This window comes from Notothenia coriiceps, unplaced genomic scaffold (genome assembly GCF_000735185.1).
Source record: "Notothenia coriiceps isolate Sejong01 unplaced genomic scaffold, NC01 NC01_scaffold00037470, whole genome shotgun sequence".
Taxonomy (NCBI): Eukaryota; Metazoa; Chordata; class Actinopteri; order Perciformes; family Nototheniidae; genus Notothenia; species Notothenia coriiceps.
In genome coordinates this window covers 386,303-404,123 of record NW_011370171.1, presented here as the reverse complement: position 1 = coordinate 404,123, position 17,821 = coordinate 386,303, and the positions used below count along the sequence as shown (strand labels likewise).

General features: G+C 40.7%; 1 protein-coding gene across 1 annotated transcript in view; it reads left to right on the top strand.

Moving 5' to 3' along the window:
* The first annotated feature begins 10,123 nt into the window (after window positions 1–10,123).
* col14a1a (collagen, type XIV, alpha 1a) overlaps window positions 10,124–17,821 on the top strand; it is a 36,171-nt gene continuing 28,473 nt past the window's right edge. Inside the window, exons 1-3 of the mRNA XM_010797074.1 lie at window positions 10,124–10,648; window positions 12,341–12,747; window positions 17,146–17,267. Of these exons, the coding sequence (XP_010795376.1) occupies window positions 10,632–10,648; window positions 12,341–12,747; window positions 17,146–17,267 (546 nt within the window). The 5' untranslated portion in view covers window positions 10,124–10,631. The remainder of the gene's footprint in view (window positions 10,649–12,340; window positions 12,748–17,145; window positions 17,268–17,821) is intronic.

Sequence of the window (17,821 nt, the reverse complement as noted above, 5' to 3'; positions counted from 1 at the left end):
ACCTACACAGTGGAAACTTCAGACTGAAAAAAATGTAGAAAAAAACCACACACTGTCACAAAAACTGTGAAGGCTTTCAGGTGATGCACGCCCCTGCTGGCAACCACATTGAAAGCTTTGTGCTTAGATTAAAGAGTGGCATTAAATAGCTGATTCAGATCCGTTTTGGATTACAGATAAGTTTTGAAGGCAATATTGTTTTGCTGAAAACATACCTTTTAAAAGTAACATCACTGATTACCTCCTCATATAAACTACAGCAAACTTTTCATCCCTCTTTAACCAATGCTTTCTCAGAGAACATCATGTGCTTTGAGCATGCCACAAATGTGATTACAAAGAAATGCTTGACATAAAAACACAACAGACTGTAACATGAAATACTTTTACAGACAGCAAACTCCTACTATTGACATCTCTACTTAATATGACTTGTGTTGTTCCTGCCTTGCACAAGCCCCTAACTTGACTTAATTTCAGAGAGTGACGTCTGATATCTGACCTCACCAAGGCATATAAAGTCTATACAGAAAAGCAGTTTTATAAAATATGACACTTAAGGTGTTAGTGAAAAATAAATTCAGATCAGGCATGCGTACAGACATACTGTACACATGTCACATTGGAGGATGCAGAGAAAACATGCAACAGTGGTTGCAGCAGCGGAACAAAGCAGGGCTCCCGTGTGGGGGCAGATACATTCAGAACGGGATGTTCACTTCTGCACACACACACACACACACACACACACACACACACACACACACACAACACAGAAAAAAAACACAGGAAAAAGGACTTCCCCCTGCTTCTGTAATGACACACACACACACACACACACACACACACACACACACACACACACACACACACACACACACACACACACACACACACACACACACACACACACACACACACCACAAATGTAAGTATTCTTCTTTGTTTTCTCGTTGTCCTTGGTTTTACAGACTCCTTCAGTCACAATACCATGCATAGCAAATGTATGCAATAGTGTTTATAATCTCTGCCAGCATACTAATTAAACATCCTGGGTTCCCTCTGAAGTTAGAGACAGCTCATCCACATGGGGGAGGCAAAGTCAAGGTGCTGCTAACATGTCATCAACAGCACTAAAAGTTAAACAATGGTCTCTGCAATATAATTCTTGTAGTTACATTTGTTCACAAAGGCAGAGCATTGTCACACGCTGTTGTGTTTGTTGAGAAAGTGGATTCAAATGATGGGATTTATATGGGATGATAATACCAAATGTCTTTGTTGAGGAACTGTGTTTTACTAGAGGGGATGAGTTAGGGGTTCATAGAGTATTGTTGCCCCCCAAAAAAGCAGGTAATGGCAGCATGTGTGAGAAGGAAAGTTAGACCCAAAGACGAAAGATAAAAACTCTGTTGGATGGGTCGAGGTTCAAGGCTTTTATTTGTCATACGTACATAGCTACAGTAGTTATGTTGATGGAAATCTTAGGTCACAGGCTCCTCCAACAGTGCAACACAATAAAAACAGATACAATAGTTAAAATAGTGCAATAAGGGTCTATATACAAGTGATTGGAATATGATGTATTAGATAAATAATTTGTATAAATTGCAGCCAGAGTAATGATGCATGTGGGGATTTTCTTTTTTGATGGTGGTTAAACAGATGTGTGTTTTATACAGATGTGTTCAGGGTCAGAACTGATGTCGTACTTTGGGGGGTGTTGGCTTTGACTCGTCTGTCGTTTTGAGGCACATGTGTGGAAGGTATTAGGGGACTTTTGAGGTGAATCAGCCCGCCACTAGGAAGTCACCGGAAGCATTTGTAACACAACGTTTTTCTCCCACCACGAACAATACTCACCTTTCACTTAATTAAATCACCCTGACACATTAACATTATACTGAAAGCTATATTTTAAAATAAGTTTGAAGTTGGATTCAAATAAAAAATGCTGTTCTCCTGCGAAGATGAAACTGTTGAGCTACAGAGCAGAATTACTGATGTCAGCCAGGAAGCGTGATCACACACACACACACACACACACACACACACACACACACACACACACACACACACACACACACACACACACACACACACACACACAGAAACACCTGCGTTGTTGGTTTATACTAGATTCCCTCGCTGATAAACTTCTGTTGTGCTGCAGCCAGGTGCATAATGCCGCTGTGTGTGTGTGTGTGTGTGTGTGTGTGTGTGTGTGTGTGTGTGTGAGCATTCATGTGTGTTACCACATGACTGAAACACACTTGTTTGTGGGTAGACAAACACTACTAAACACAATACACACCTGAGGATTGCACAGATGAAAAGGACAAATGTAGACACTTCCACAGAGATGTTGTGCGTTATCTCTGTATTTCTCTCTCACATGTCTTGTTTATAATTTTGTGTATTTCAGCTGTCACATTTACTCATACTGCTATTGTGACTGTCGTAAACCATTGACAGTTCATAGCAGAGCAGTACAGTCATATATCAGTGTTAACATGCTTGAATGATTCCGTAATGAGTTTATCTTACAGGTATAAACAATACACAATTAAAACAATGTCACACAGATTTTCAGCGTGCAGATTTCTGAAGGAATAACACACAACAATATCTACTTTGTTGTTTATTTCCATAGAATCTATAATCAATATGTCATTTCAAGCATAATCCCTTGACATGTGATTTCGTAAAACATACTCTGGGTTTACTTAAAATCTCTTCTCTTCCTGTAAAACGTTATATTCTCAAATTAGACTGAACTGTCCTTCGCAGCCAGTGGTTTTACTTATCTGGTCTTACTGCTTACTGTCTCTTTGTAAACACGGACATTATTTGTTCCCAAAAGATTGTCTTGTATCCAACCAACATAAATCCTTAAAAATTACAATATTTGCTCGATGTTCTCGGAAAACTGTCACACGCGTACACTTATCAAACACAATATTTAGAGATTCATGTTTCTAATGAACCCTTTAAAAAGCAGTTTCTTAGAAGTGTGTCTTTGTGTGTGTGCAGGGATCAGGTCCTTTTGTATTTTCTGATATGCGTTGATGTAAGCAATTTATTTTTCTTGCAAGCTCTTGAAGCTAGTCAAGGTGAGGAAAACCACAGACCTTTTCACACTTTTAAGACCATAACCTTTCCTATGTTTGTTCACCACCCTCCCACACACACACACACACACACACACACACACACACACACACACACACACACACACACACACACACACACACACACACACACACAGACACAGACACAGACACACACACACACACACACACACACACTCACACTCACACACACCTTTGTGGAAAGTGGCTTTAAAGAGAAAAATAAAGAAGAATTGGAAAATAGTTGTAGCTACAGATATGAGGTTACATAGATTGAAGAAAGGAGAGAGAGAGAGAGAGAGAGTTTGCTCTGTTAAACAGCAACAGTGTTATAATAGTGTATAATAGTTAAACATCACGGTGTGTAAGAGAAAACACAGATGAAAAACAAAAGTTTAAAAATGAAAAGCAAAAGGTGTGCTGCTTTGTTGTGGCGTAGTTCTTTGTGTTGCAGGTTGTTTCCTTTTTACTCCAGCTATTTTATGTTCCACCACAAGTGATTAGATAATAACTACTATATATAATAACCTTTTTCAGTCTGTTAGCATTAAGGAATAGTCATTGTGCTTCTTGCAAAGATAACAAAGTAAAGAAGATTCAGTATTTATTTAAAAAAAAAAAAAAACGTTTTCTTTGTTATATGCCTGAAAATCACAAGTTGCTACTTCATTCATAAATGATGTTTGAATATAGTGATGCTGCCTGTCCAGTGGTACTCATGGTAAAGCTTGTACATGTTGACCTTTGCAGCATGTTGTTTGTTTAGCCCCCTGTGTGTGTCTGCACAGTTACCCTGGAGCAGTTTGCTTTTGCTGTCGAACATTGCCAACCACGCCTCGTTAACAAAGGTATGTGTGTGTGTGTGTGTCTGATGCACAGTGTATATACGATGTGCATGGGTCCGTCTCCGTGTGTGTGTGTGTGTGTCTGATGCACAGTGTATATACGATGTGCATGGGTCCGTCTCCGTGTGTGTGTGTGTGTGTGTATGTAAAGCTTCTTTTTTTTTTTTGGGGTTGTTATTGTGTATAGGCTGGTATGTTTTTGAAGAATATTGTACGTGTTTGTGTGAAACCAGTTTTCCACTTGCCTTCTGTCTCTCAGGCCCGTAGAGGAAACCCTAAGTTCTCATTTTGAGTCAGCCCACTGTTCTCTGTGGAAACTTCACACACAATGAATAACACACACACACACACACAAACAAACAGACCTGGCACATGCCGTCTACATGTGTTCTTCTGTCAGGTTTGTCACAGATGGAAAAATAATGATCAAAATATAACATTCTTCAACTAAATGCCTGAAAACAAAACTGTTCCCACAATTGTGTAAATTAAAGTTTCAAAGGCATTTGTTTTTCTTCCGTCTAAACCTGAAACGGAAACCCTTTTTTGTTGCGTTTATATATTTAGTTACTTCCTATTTTAGAGCAAAATTGTGCAGAAAAGCTACCTGCTTTAGTTTTGGTTACCTGTAATCAAAACAAATCGGTGTAACTTTCCACCAGCCGGGGTGAGTGTGTCTCTTCTCACTGAGTAACTCCATTTTGTTCCACTGAGCTCTGTTCAAATTACACTGTGCTTGTCATAAAGGTCCTGGCAGGTATATGAACATATTATCACTGCTTTACACAAATAGTGCAAAACATTACACTTTTGCTTTGCTCGATAAATCACGCCAAGAATGCAATATGTTTGGCTCAAACTAATTATTCAACGTTCTTTGCCGAAAGATTGACTTAAAAAGACCCCATTATGCTTTTTGGGGGTTTCTCTTTCCTGTAGTGTGTTGTATAGGTTGCATGTAAATGGTCTGCAAAGGCTTAAATCCCAAAGTTACCTCCAGAGGGAGTTTCTCTCCCACACACTCCCCCCTTGCCTGAAACGCCTCCAGCATTGGACTCCTATGATTATTTTGATAAAATGATGACATCGCTATGTAACATGTTTGCTTCTAAGCTCTCCAACTCATTGTACTGTGCGTGATAGGCTAAGTATCGGGACATCTCTGAGCAGTTGACCAATCACAACAGAGCAGGTTAGCTAATAAAAGAGCCCCTTTAACAACTGCTTTCTTCTTAGAACAACAATAACAATGATATAGAGATCTCAATCATTATAGTATTACTTCAGACATATTTGAGTTGCCTCTCTTAATGTGGGGCTAAACCCCACCAAACCTTCTGCAGGGGGAAACACCGAGCGCACGTTCTCTCTCAGGATGCAGACATTTAGCTTCTTTCAACTAAATATCTGCATCCTGCCTCTGAAATATCACATTTTCTTTTTTAGGGGGTTTGTGTTTTTTTTTTTTTTCCACATGTGTAAGAGGGGGTATGTAGGCTACTGCAAGAGGCTTGAGCAATAGAGCAAAACAGTGAGGTAAACGCTTCACTTTAAATGAAACGTGAAGCAGAATTTAGTGTTTCAGGTGACAAGATGTCATCAGGTCATTTTGTTGAAATTAGGGGCATCCTACTTCAGTGCACACCCAGTGTAATCTTTTTGACATTTCATAATCAAATCAAATCAGGTTTTATTTATATAGCACATTTTAAAAACGATTTTTGGTCGAGCCACATTTTTTTTACTATGTCTTCTAATCTTTAAACATGCATACTTTATGTTTTGAGTCGTGTTTTGGTTTGTAAAGTGGAAACCAAAACCTGTGCAAATTACTTTTACAAGTGGAAAAAGTTACGTGTGACCTTCTGTTCACATGTAAATCATGGTACTGACAACATTTACGTTTGAGTTCAAATGAATAGTGTGTAAAAGTATTTGCATATGTATATATTTCATACAACTGTGAAGTTACCAAAACCAAAACTGTATTTTAATAGATAACACATCCTTTATAACATTATACTTTGCAGGTGTCACCTCACTGGTTTCTGTTTTTTGAGGCGCTTTCCTTCCTTGGGGGCTGGTAACCTTTAAAGTTCTACTGCAGATATTTCTACATGTCTCACACACACACACACACACACACACACACACACACACACACACACACACACACACACACACACACAGACACACTCATACATGCAGCAATCTTTTTCGGGCAGCACAACATATCGTGTTTCACAGTTTAATGTATGGAAATAAATAGATGGAGTTCCAGGCAGAGTTGTAAGATAAAGAGCGAGAGAGGAGACGCATGGATGGACGCGGAAAAAGTTGAATGAAATAGAGAAAAAGACAGACATGCAAACACACAGAGATTAGTAGTGTGTTTAGATTTAGATTCATCTGAAGGGACTTTATGCCATGCATTCAAATGAGACGGGTTTGTGTCTGAACAGTGGGTTGGTGCAAACCAGTATACAAAGCACGGTCAAGCAGCGTTGGATTTTATCTGTCAATTTCCAAACGATGCTGAACACCTGCTTGGATATTGACATGCTGTAATGCAGCAAACATTGGTAGAAACACAGCAATACATGTGTGGTTACTGAGAGTTCATTAGCACCCACATTTAGAATTAAAGCCATTAAATGGGACTAATGTGTTTACATATCTCCATGTCCATGCAGATGATTAACATCAGGACTTAATGAAATTGAGGCATATGCAAAGAGAAAACACTCCGTTTAAGTTGCAGTATGAACACTTATTTACACTTATTTTTCTCCAAGGCAGGTAATGAGCCGGTTATGAGGTGGTGCCCAATTGCAAACTAGTTTCTTTGTGTTTCCACTGCAGAGCCTCACATCCAAAACTTGGTTTAAGTTGGGCAGATACTAGTTGCCTCACGGGCATACATTGAAGGTTTAACCAGGCATAAATTAGACATATTGTTTATTATTAACCGCCTTTAAATGACTACCCGTTTGTATAGATGGACAAGTGATACTGAAGTTAAAGCATGTGTGTGTCAGTGTGTGTTTCTGTTTCTTTGTGACACCTAGCTGTGATCTCTCTCAGCATGGTGTTAGGTCTTCAGAGTTACAGCGCTATTGTGTCCTGACTTCTCACATTACAACCAGTCAATATTATTATGGACACACACACACATCACTCACTCACTCACTCACACACTGGTCCAGGTGGTCAGTGTTGTCTGAATGGGGGGGAGGGGGGGCTTATGGTCCACTGCGTGGGAACTGATTGGCATTCCATTAGCAGTCAATGACCAGTTGTCAATGTCAGTTAAACACATGCGTACACACACCCTGTAAGAGTCAGGTATCAGCATATTAAATGTGTATAAGTGTTTCATTTATTGATCTCTTACTGTTTATTTTATATTAGGTCACTTTTATAATGGCTGCAGCTATTACTTTGAAGTGTTTATACAAATAAATGTGTTACACTCTGATTGTATTAAGCATTTACACCATTGTAAACAAATTGTTTCACACACTGTCTCTCAGAAAACACTGTGTTGATCAGCCTTACTCGTCCACTTGTAACGCTTCACTCACTTCCACAACTGGGTCAATATGTTGTAATGAACACTCTTCTGAAGCGCAAGGGGAGGAGGGATTTCTATCTAATTGTTATACATAATCACAACAGTAAAATAAGCTTGCATGTGTTTGTTACCGTGACTGCTAACATGTGTTTTCTCAATGATGAAATATGTAAGGGGGTTGGACTGCGACTGCATCTCCAGAAACTCGATAGATTTGATGAACATAGTACGCAGTATTGGTCACGTGTTGTCTGAATGTATCAAGCCATCATGACTCAGCTGATATATGGCCATCAGCTTATTTTCTCACTTGCACAAAATGGTAGCGTTTGCACTTCAGCCTAATTTACAGCTCTTTTTAAAACAGTGTTTAAGAGTGTCTACTGCAGTGAGCAATCTGTAATGACCCTGAATCCCCTCAGGGCTGCTGAATGAGGCCATTAAACTCAGACATGTTTTCATGTTCCAGCGGTTCAAGGCTCCAACAATGATTTGCATGCAAATTTGCATGGGAGACACACAGGCAACCATAAACGTCTTTATAAATCCGGAACCATTTACAGTAAATGCACTTGTATGAAACCAACCAGGCAGAAAACCCCGTCTGTCTTATCTCGTCCTCTCAGTAATCAGCAGAAGTGGGAGACGATGGGAGTGATACTGTGTCCTAAAGGCATGCACGATGCATCTGAGGAAACTTGATCCTGCAGGACCCTCGGGGCAATTTCTCTAATGGCATGCCAATTCCACTTAGCTCATAGGTAAAGGACCTGAATAAAAAACACAGTAACAATCAAGTTTGTACAGTCTCCTTGCCAAAATCAAATGTGTCCCAAATGAACTATTTCCTTAATTAAATATGATCCTCTCCTTTTTGTGAAAAGTGCTTTTATGGCAGGTGTACGAATGTAAGATTGTTCCCTGGTTTGTCAACTAAAAAGACTAGAACAAGAGAGTATAATAATAATGGTTGAGAAACAAACAGACGTGCTATCGATCACCACTAAATGCACTTTAATACAGGGGTATCTTCTCTTGTGCTTTATGCATCGATGCTGCTATATTGTATTACCATGTCCTAAGTACTTGGGTATTCTACTTTCTTGCATTTTATGTATTTGTGCTGTAATTTTCATTTTCCTAATGTTTTATGTGAGGGACTGCGGATGGAAAGTAGCTCAAAGCTAAATCTGGCATATTTACAGTTGGCACATTTCATGTTTTAAGTTTTCATTAATGTGCAATGTCCCTGCCAAATAAACGAATACATAAATAAATATAGTCATGTCATGGCTCTTGCTGAGATTTCTATTTTCCTCAACTTACAAACGGTTAAACGCCGATGCGTATGGATATTTGATTGGGGGTAATAACCTTGATGGAGTTGATTAATGAAGTGTGGGCTCCATCCTGCTGTTGTATGACTCGTTAAAGCCTTTAACTTATCTAGTTTCCTTAAGATGTCCCGACCACATTCACAGTCCAGCTCTAAGAACAGCAATCATACAAATATCCATCTTTCTTTTACTATCCCTTTAAAAATGTTCACGACTATTGGCAATGTCTTCAGCATCATCATCCCACTAAACATATCTGATAACCCTTAAAGTAAAACATACTAAAATGTGCAGCAATAGAAACCAATAGAAAGTGGACATTAGCCACGGCAGATATTTACAACCGTTCACACACATTTTCCCACACTCTGAGGAATTGATCGGTATTGATCACATGTAAATGCTATTGATTGTCTCGCCCTTTTGTCTGTCTGTATCGATTCAGTTGTGTGTGTGTGCTATGTGTATTAGTGTGTGTGACTCCTTTTTCTCCCATGCCCTGCAGCTGTTGGAGTTTTGTAGCTCGGATGTTCACATTCCTCCAGGCGCCCAAGTCCAGATCTTTACCTAACACTTTTTCTTTTGAAGTTATCCTAGGATCAGGAGAAAACAATAACTGGAGATGGTCCCTTAACAACTCTACTTTCTTCCCCTCTGTGCAGGACACGTCTGAATGTACGCCAACTCTACTCTTTGGCATAAATCCAGATAAGCCAAAGAGAGTTTGGACACTCCTGGTGGAGGAAAGTGAACACCGGAGCTCCAGTGTTCATGCTCCTCAGGGTCCCCTTACTATTCTACTCTCCCAAAAGCCCATCCTTTCTCCATGACTTATGTGAAGTTATTCCCAACCTGTAGGTGGAATATATATTTCCAATAACAAAATGACATCTAGGGCTATTCATATTCACCAAGCCTTTAAACAATGCTAGCCACTTACATGCTATTATATTATTCATTTAAAATACATGTTGTAGATCACACCTGAGAATCGTCTTTATAATGTTTTCATAAACATTTATCAATGATTTTTTTTCAGACATTTTATTTCTAATCAACAAATCTACCACAACCTGACATTTATACAGAGACAAATTACTCTTTTTATATTTGATTCACAGTGAGGGACACCGAGGCATGTGGGTCAGTCAGTAAGGGCTTGGACTGGGAGCTGTAGGGTCGCCGGTTCAAGTCCCCGAACAGACAGTGTGGACTGCTACTTGGAGAGGTCCCAGTTCAGCCCCTGCCGTGATGCTCTTGAGCAAGGCACCGGACATCCCTCCCGCTCTCCATTGCTCCCCTGGCGTTGTATAATAGCTGCCCACTGCTCCTAGTACTATGAATATGATAAATGCAGAACTGTGTTTCATCCTCCGATTCTGAGCACTAGGGGGAGACAGAGACGGAAAAAAAGTCTGTGGGGCTGGACTTATGACGTTTCTGTGACGGGGTTGTTTCTTCTGTTAAAGTCTGCCATACTCCGGCTCCGGAGGCAGTGCAAGAGAAGAAGGCAGGGAGAAAGCAAGGAGATGCAGACAACGATCACACGGACCAGGAGGATTATTCAAGCATTGTTCTTCAGCCAAAACTCTGGGATCTATGTCGACTTTGAGAAGTGTAAATCACTTTCGACCTGTGGATCCTATTTGAACTTGGAATAATAATAGTTGTTGGACATATTTACGCAGAGCTAATTTCATCGTATTTCTTTTTTCGAAGCCAGAGATGATGTCCCAACACTGACATGCCCCTTCCATCCAGGTGAGTTTGGAAAGAGGCATCGTGTGTTCTTTTAAACAAACGACTTCGCCTCAAACCGGCGGCTGCAGTCATACCCACTTGGGAGGGTTTAATAAAGGAAATTAATAATAACTTTTCTTTTACACCGTTTTGCTTTCTTTTGATATAAAAACATCTATTTTACGCGTTTTTCATGCGTAAAAAGTAACTTTAAACAGAAGTTAATATTCTCTTCTTCGGTTCGCTTTTCCTGTTGTATATCTAGAGGGATTTACAGTAGGAGTGCGGAGTTATTATGCAAACTATAAGAAATCGTACGGTGTTCCTTTTAATTAAAGTGTTTTTTTTCCTTCACTATTGCTTTGCTATCTTCGAGGTCACAGAGTTCAGCCGCTGTTTAATGCACCACTCTAGTATATTAAGCGGTGAAGTATCCATGTTAAAGACACGGTTTACTGCCCGGTGGGAGGCGCACACGCACTTCTAGGCTTTGTCCGTGCCCTTATCCTGTAAACACAGTGACGGTGCAGACGTGCTGCTGAACGGATCTCGTTAGACATTTAACACCTCGGCACCGGATCAAATTAATGTTTGTTAGTTTTGTTGTTGTACCGGTGAGCGTGTTTCCCTCTCGGCGAGGTTTTTTTGCCGGTATGGGTGCCATTCTCTACGTGCTGCCTGCCACGCTTGATATCTCCCATCTGAACTTGGGTCGGATCTGCACCGAAACCCACAGGGAAAGTTTATATTCTCATATGGCTGCACGACAGACTTGGCGCCCACTTAAAGCCCGCGTGTGGAGGCTGTTTCTCCGTGCGTAATAATGCGTAAAAGGCAAAAGGACGACTTTTTTCATCTAAGGTGCGTAAAAGTCTTTGTCGGTATATAACGACTTGTGCGTAAAAAATAAAACTGCCTTTTATCATTTTCGGTTATTTGGCACAGAAGTAGGTCATTGCTGCTGGGAATCCCTGTGTTTAGGAAGCTGCTGTTCAGTCTGGACAACAGGAAGCGCTGCGTCAAAATATTTTGATGAGGCGTTCTAATCAGAATGGCAAGATTTGGCGATTAAACCTGAAAATAACAACGGCGTAAAATGTTGTTCCCAATGCAAAGCAGTGTTAACACCAAGAGTAAGATCTTAATAATTCCACACTTTTGAAATCTAAGGAATCCTGAATAAAACCAGAACTGTGCGATCAGACAAAACGTTGCTTAAAATAACATTCCCAGACTGACGAGTCGGGGACGGATTTCTTTCAGGCTGTTATATGTGACGCAGTTCAATTTACTCCAGACACTTCCTTTATGACCCCACCCCCCGAGCACACACATAGACATACAGTCAAATAATTATTTGCTGCATCAGCATCTTCTTTAAACAATGGAGACGCACCAGGCGGACACTTTAGCCATCAGGAACACACTCACTGCACGTGAACCTGTCAAATACTAACTGCACAACTCTGAATATTTATGTGGGTATCAGCTGCAGGGGCACATGTGCTAGAATATAAAATAAGTCATCATAGTTTGTGTTGGCACGTCCTCATTGGCGCAGCACTCATCGCGATCCCTGTGAAATAATCCGGTTTATAGTTTGGAAACAGTCCGTAGTTTGCAGCTTCACATAAGCTGTTGTGTCAGACGCGAGGCTGTTTAGACAGAGTGATGAAAGCCCACACTGACGGTGCTGCTCTGACCATCCAACAGACCACCAAATCTGCCCGATGGCTCCACAGCAGTAACTGCACCACAGGGAGCAGATCCACTACCCGTGGGAGCCGCTGGAGCCTCAGCGCAAACCTCCTGTCCCCCCGATTCCCCCGGAGGAGTAGAGCCGGCCTCGCCCTCCGTGTGCAGAACCAGAGCCGGCTCCCCAGCTGCGGACAGCCTCGACGTGTTTCGGAAGAGATCGATTTTCAACTTCAATCGCCGCACATCCAGTGGATATTTCTCCTTCGAGGGAGACTCGCTGCCTGACTCCCCGCTCTCCCCTAAGGCAGTGACGGCTGACCGAGCCACGCAGACTCCGAGCCCCACCGGACAGGTGCTGAAACACGCCCTGCAGCGCGTGGCTGAGGCGCACGGGGGTGGACTCGGGACGCGCGTGCAGCACGGTGAGGATACAAAGGCACTTTGCATATATTACCGACGATCAGCTGAACACTGAATCCAAGCAGGATTTAGAGTTATCTGGAAAGGGATTTAATGTCACAAAAGCATATATTTTAAAGACCGTTATAGGAACACTTCCCATCATCATTACTGGCACACGTTTTCACTTTTGAGCACGTTTCTTTGTCGTGTTGCTGCTATCCTTCCAGTCAGTGACTTTCCTCAAAAAGCAACAATGACTTGTAATCATAATGCTAAACCACTACTCATTTTGTAATCTAGTTTATCCGATTTAAGAAGCATGCATTCCTTCAAATTGAAGTGTTTAAAGTAAGTGTAGGTGTCCCGCCCTTTTGAAAAAACTGAACCTGTAAAGTGTGAAAATGATTGACCTGAATCAGCCAGTTAGCTTTTCACTGTTTTCTCTGTGAAATAGCTGCTGTGTGGGTGTGCTGCAAAATATGAAACCAGAGCCCGGCACAAACTCACTGAAGCTTCCTTTATCAAACAGTTGAGGGTTAGGGCGGGTGGTGTTAAATGTCAACAATGAAAGTAAGAAGATGAACAAAAACTTGAGGTTGTTGCACTCCCCTTTTCCTCCTACTATAACTTACTCATGCATCTTTCCAAAATATTGTTTTACTCGCACATGTGTAAATCACTCAGATGGAATTTGCTCTCAGAGGGAAATCCAAAGATATTCAGGCAGAAACATGCAGATCAAAAACACACTACTATGACTCCTCAGTGGTGCCAAATTTCCTGTGTTTTTGTTCCATCGTAATAATCCTCTTCCTGTTGATAATCTCTGCTGCCTTTTTTATGAGTGTGTAAAATCCTTCCAAAGGCCTGCAGATACAATCGAAATCTAATAGCAATGTAATGTATTTGCACAAACGTGATCGCCACTATATCAACATTTGAAAGGAATAAAGACATTAACTAACTATTAACAGTGGACATTCACTTAAGTCACCATTTAAGTCCTAATCCTGAACTAACCCCTTAGTTAAGTGATTATTTTCATCTCAAACTAACACATAATGACACTTTGTGATACTGTGTAAGGACAATGTACTTTTTGTTTGTTTTGCACGGGTGAGTTTTGTGAATGAGTTTGTTAGACCTGTTGACGTTGGACTGCTGCCTTGGATTCACAGTTTTCATTGAATCCTGCTGAGTCAGATTTACAGGAAGGAAAAGGGTCTTGACTTCTGTCTACGCCCAATGTTGTGTGTGTGTGTGTGTGTGTGTGTGTGTGTGTGTGTGTGTGTGTGTGTGTGTGTGTGTGTGTGTGTGTGTGTGTGTGTGTGTGTGTGTGTGTGTGTGTGTGTAGAGAGTGTGTGTGTGTGTGTGTGTGTGTGTGTGTGTGTGTGTGTGTGTGTGTGTGTGTGTGTGTGTGTGTGTGTGTGTGTGTGTGTGTGTGTGTGTGCACTATCAAAGTAATACGAATGTGGCAGCAACCATTCAGCGAATCTGAGGGGCAAACAAACTTTAACATTTTCAGTACTGCCCCACGGAATGTTTATCAGAAATATCTATTGTTAGCGTTTTGATTAGTTGCAATAAAATGCCATGTTAAAGTTCTCATAAAGAACGTACATTTGTCTGTGCGCACATCAAAGCAACATTTAAAATGTTGTAGTCCAATATCTTATTACACACAACTATTAAATAGTAATTTCTCTCAAGATTATAAAGTATTTGCCGCATTTGAAGATGATACAAGATTTAAGGGTTAAGTAAAAGTTATTTAAGCGTATAGCCGTATACATATTTAGCATTCATAGCACCTCCAAAACATAGTTGGACTCAAAAAGGTATACAACTGGTTGCAGTAAAACCACACTTGTTATGTGTTGTCCTTGCCAAAACCATTAGCCTACATTACCCACAATGCAAAACAACCTTCTGCCGGTTTGGTTGAAGATTTGTATGTGTTATGCTAGTTGCTAATGTAGCCTCGAGCCGCTAGCCTCAAGCAGCGTTCTACATAAGTGTGTAAGATCACTTGTTTCTAACTCCACACCTCTGAGTTTTTTTCCTTTCTCAAACTAACTCAATGGACTTCACCTTAGGTAATTGTCACAGTTCGGCTTCATAAATCTTTTTCACATACGCAGTAGTACTCTCCAAGACACACTTTCATGCGTTAAATCGGTGTACTTCCCTTTTTAAGGAGTCTAACTAGAGGCAATGAAAGTATTAGTTGAAGCTTTTGCATTTCCAGGAGTTGTGTGTTGAGGCTCTGTGGTTTTCAGCTCGTACTGTTGGAGCCACCAAAGTGTTTATTAGACATTAATCACTTCTCACTGCCTTGACCCTGTTTTTATGCTTGCTGTTTTTTCGGACGAGTAAACAGAAGAAGACACGCATGCCTAGAGCTATAATGCTGTCGGCTAAAGTTGCCCATCCTGTTACTTCGAAACAAACAAAGCTGTGACATGAGGCTGAGATTTGGCACAACAAAAGAAACAGCTGTGTGAACCCCCTAGCAGTGCTAGTGCAGCGGGTGACAAATATATTCACTAGTGCTTATTAATATCATCGTCATGGGGAACTTTTCATTTGTTTTTTCAGATTCTCCTCGTCATCTTTACTTAAAATGCAGAAACTCACATACTGCATGTTAGAATTGCGTGACTTCGTAATTTCCACCCCCCCCCGACTCCTCTATTAAAACCCAAGCTTCAACCACATCTGCATTTGTAGGATAAATGGTGTTTTTCAAGTTCAAAAGTTATCTCCGGATGCTAAAATACAACTTCCTTATTGTAACCTCTCTTTATAATAGCAGTGATTAGCTTCACTGATTGCCTTGTGTCTCCTTTATTCTCTCGCTGCAGCCAGCCAGACAAGATACCAGTCAAAACAGAACTGTGTGTGTGTGTGTGTGTGTGTGTGTGTGTGTGTGTGTGTGTGTGTGTGTGTGTGTGTGTGTGTGTGTTATTCATTAAGTATGTAATCAAAATAGTCCTGTGTGTGTAGCAGTCAAAATAGGCTTGCAGGCCTTTTGTCAGATGCAGACTGAAACCCTTCGCCTCTCATTCAATCTGCTACGTCCATCAGATAGCACAGATAGGAGATACACACACACACACACACACACACACACACACACACACACACACACACACACACAATTATTGTCCTTTAAAAAAGTTTGGGTTATCAGGAAAGCTGGCCTCTTTGTGTGAATGAGAGATAAAAGCCTAAAGCGGATCAGTGTATCATCTTGTTGTTCCTTAAAGCCATCCCATCACAATGCTTCCTCCTCGTGCTGCAGGTTCTCCAGACAACGCCAGTGGAACAGTCCCTTTTGAGGCTTTTACGATTTATATAAACACTGTTTGATTATAACACAACCTAGAGGCTAGTTGTACAAAGATAGATTTAGCTTGAGGCTTCGACATAACTTAGAACAAAGCTGGCTAATAAGTACATGTCTCCATGTTTTAAGGAGAATAAGATAAGACTGTTTTCTAAATTATTTGCTTTTTATTGCTTGCCCCAAAATTGTAAGCCATTTAAATAACTTTATGTTTTTTGAGAGATAGCTGAAAATGAACTCCACATCAAGCGAAAAAGATGCTTATCTGTGTTTTAATTCTTTCATTTCTACAGTTATCAACAACATCACTTGACATAGTTTACCTTTTGGTTCTCTTTTCTAATATTTTACAGAAAACACTTCCTGTATTTCCACATCTGTGCCTATAGTTTCCATCACATCTCACTGGCGGGTGCAGTCAGTGCTCTGCTGAACTGATAATTACATTGCTGTTTAGTTCTCATAAATATTGGAGGATGTGAGAAATAATAAGCATGGGTTTCATAACAGCCTTAGTGAGTCATAAGTGAAGCTCGATAAGAGGTCAGGGCTTTCAGACTGTTCATACTGATTTAGTATTGACTGAAAATATCACAGATTAGCCACAGAAACACACATGTGTACATAAACGTGTAATGTTCCAGTCAGCTGCACATCTTTGTCATAATGCGTGAGGTGCACACTCTTTAAATAATGGGATGCTAGTGATCCGTACATACATAGTGTGTGTGTGTGTAATGCAGCTTTCTGGCCAACAATGACGCAGCCTCCACTACAGTGGGAACATCAATACGATTACCAGGATGAGTGGAGTGCAGTAGAAAATTGGATGAGAAAGAAAAAAAAAAGGTTTTTAAAAAATGCTTCTGAAGGTCACCAAATATACTTGTGTCTTTATGTCTATACATCTTTTTATGCAGACTGCATGTTCAAACTATTAATCAAAAGTCGATAACCCTAACTTGCATAAGCCTAAAAAAAGCAGCATCGCTAATACAAATGAAACACATAATACATGCCTGTGTGATCTTAATTCTAAGGTGGGCATGTTTTCCCCTCTCTGTTTCAGGACGATCTCTCAGCCCCTCTAGCACGCAGCAACGAAACGCAGCAAGGGACATGCAGAGGGAGGAAGTCGGAAGAGAGCTCCGACGCATTGGAGACGAATTCAACAGACATCTACTGCTCAGGGTTAGTGTGTGTGTGTGTGTGTGTGTGTGTGTGTGTGTGTGTGTGTGTGTGTGTGTGTGTGTGTGTGTGTGTGTGTGTGTGTGTGTGTGTGTGTGTGTGTGTGTGTACACACTTTCCGTTTAGTGATTCAAGTCAACTTTATTGTCAATCTTTCAGTTTGTGTGTACAGACAGAGAGATCGAAATGCCGTTTCCCACAATCCCATAGATACAAATATGTATAAAATATGTATATACTATATATACACAATCAACAGACACATTTATACATGTGCACACATTAAAGGTGGGGTAGGTACTTTTGGAGAAACCAGTTCGAGTGCGCTAGAATTTGAAAATACACAGCCGGAAAAAATCTGCCACTTCCTTACAGAGCCCCTCCTCCAACACACACGAACGCGCACATTACCAATGAGGGCACGAGATAAGTTTGTGCACAGATGGAAGGCTGACAGGCAGGTAGGCCATCCAGTTATTTTAGCTGGGCCGGCTCAGATGATTGGTCGTGCTTTTTACAGCGCTACAGCTTCCACAGATGATTTTTTAATGTATTTT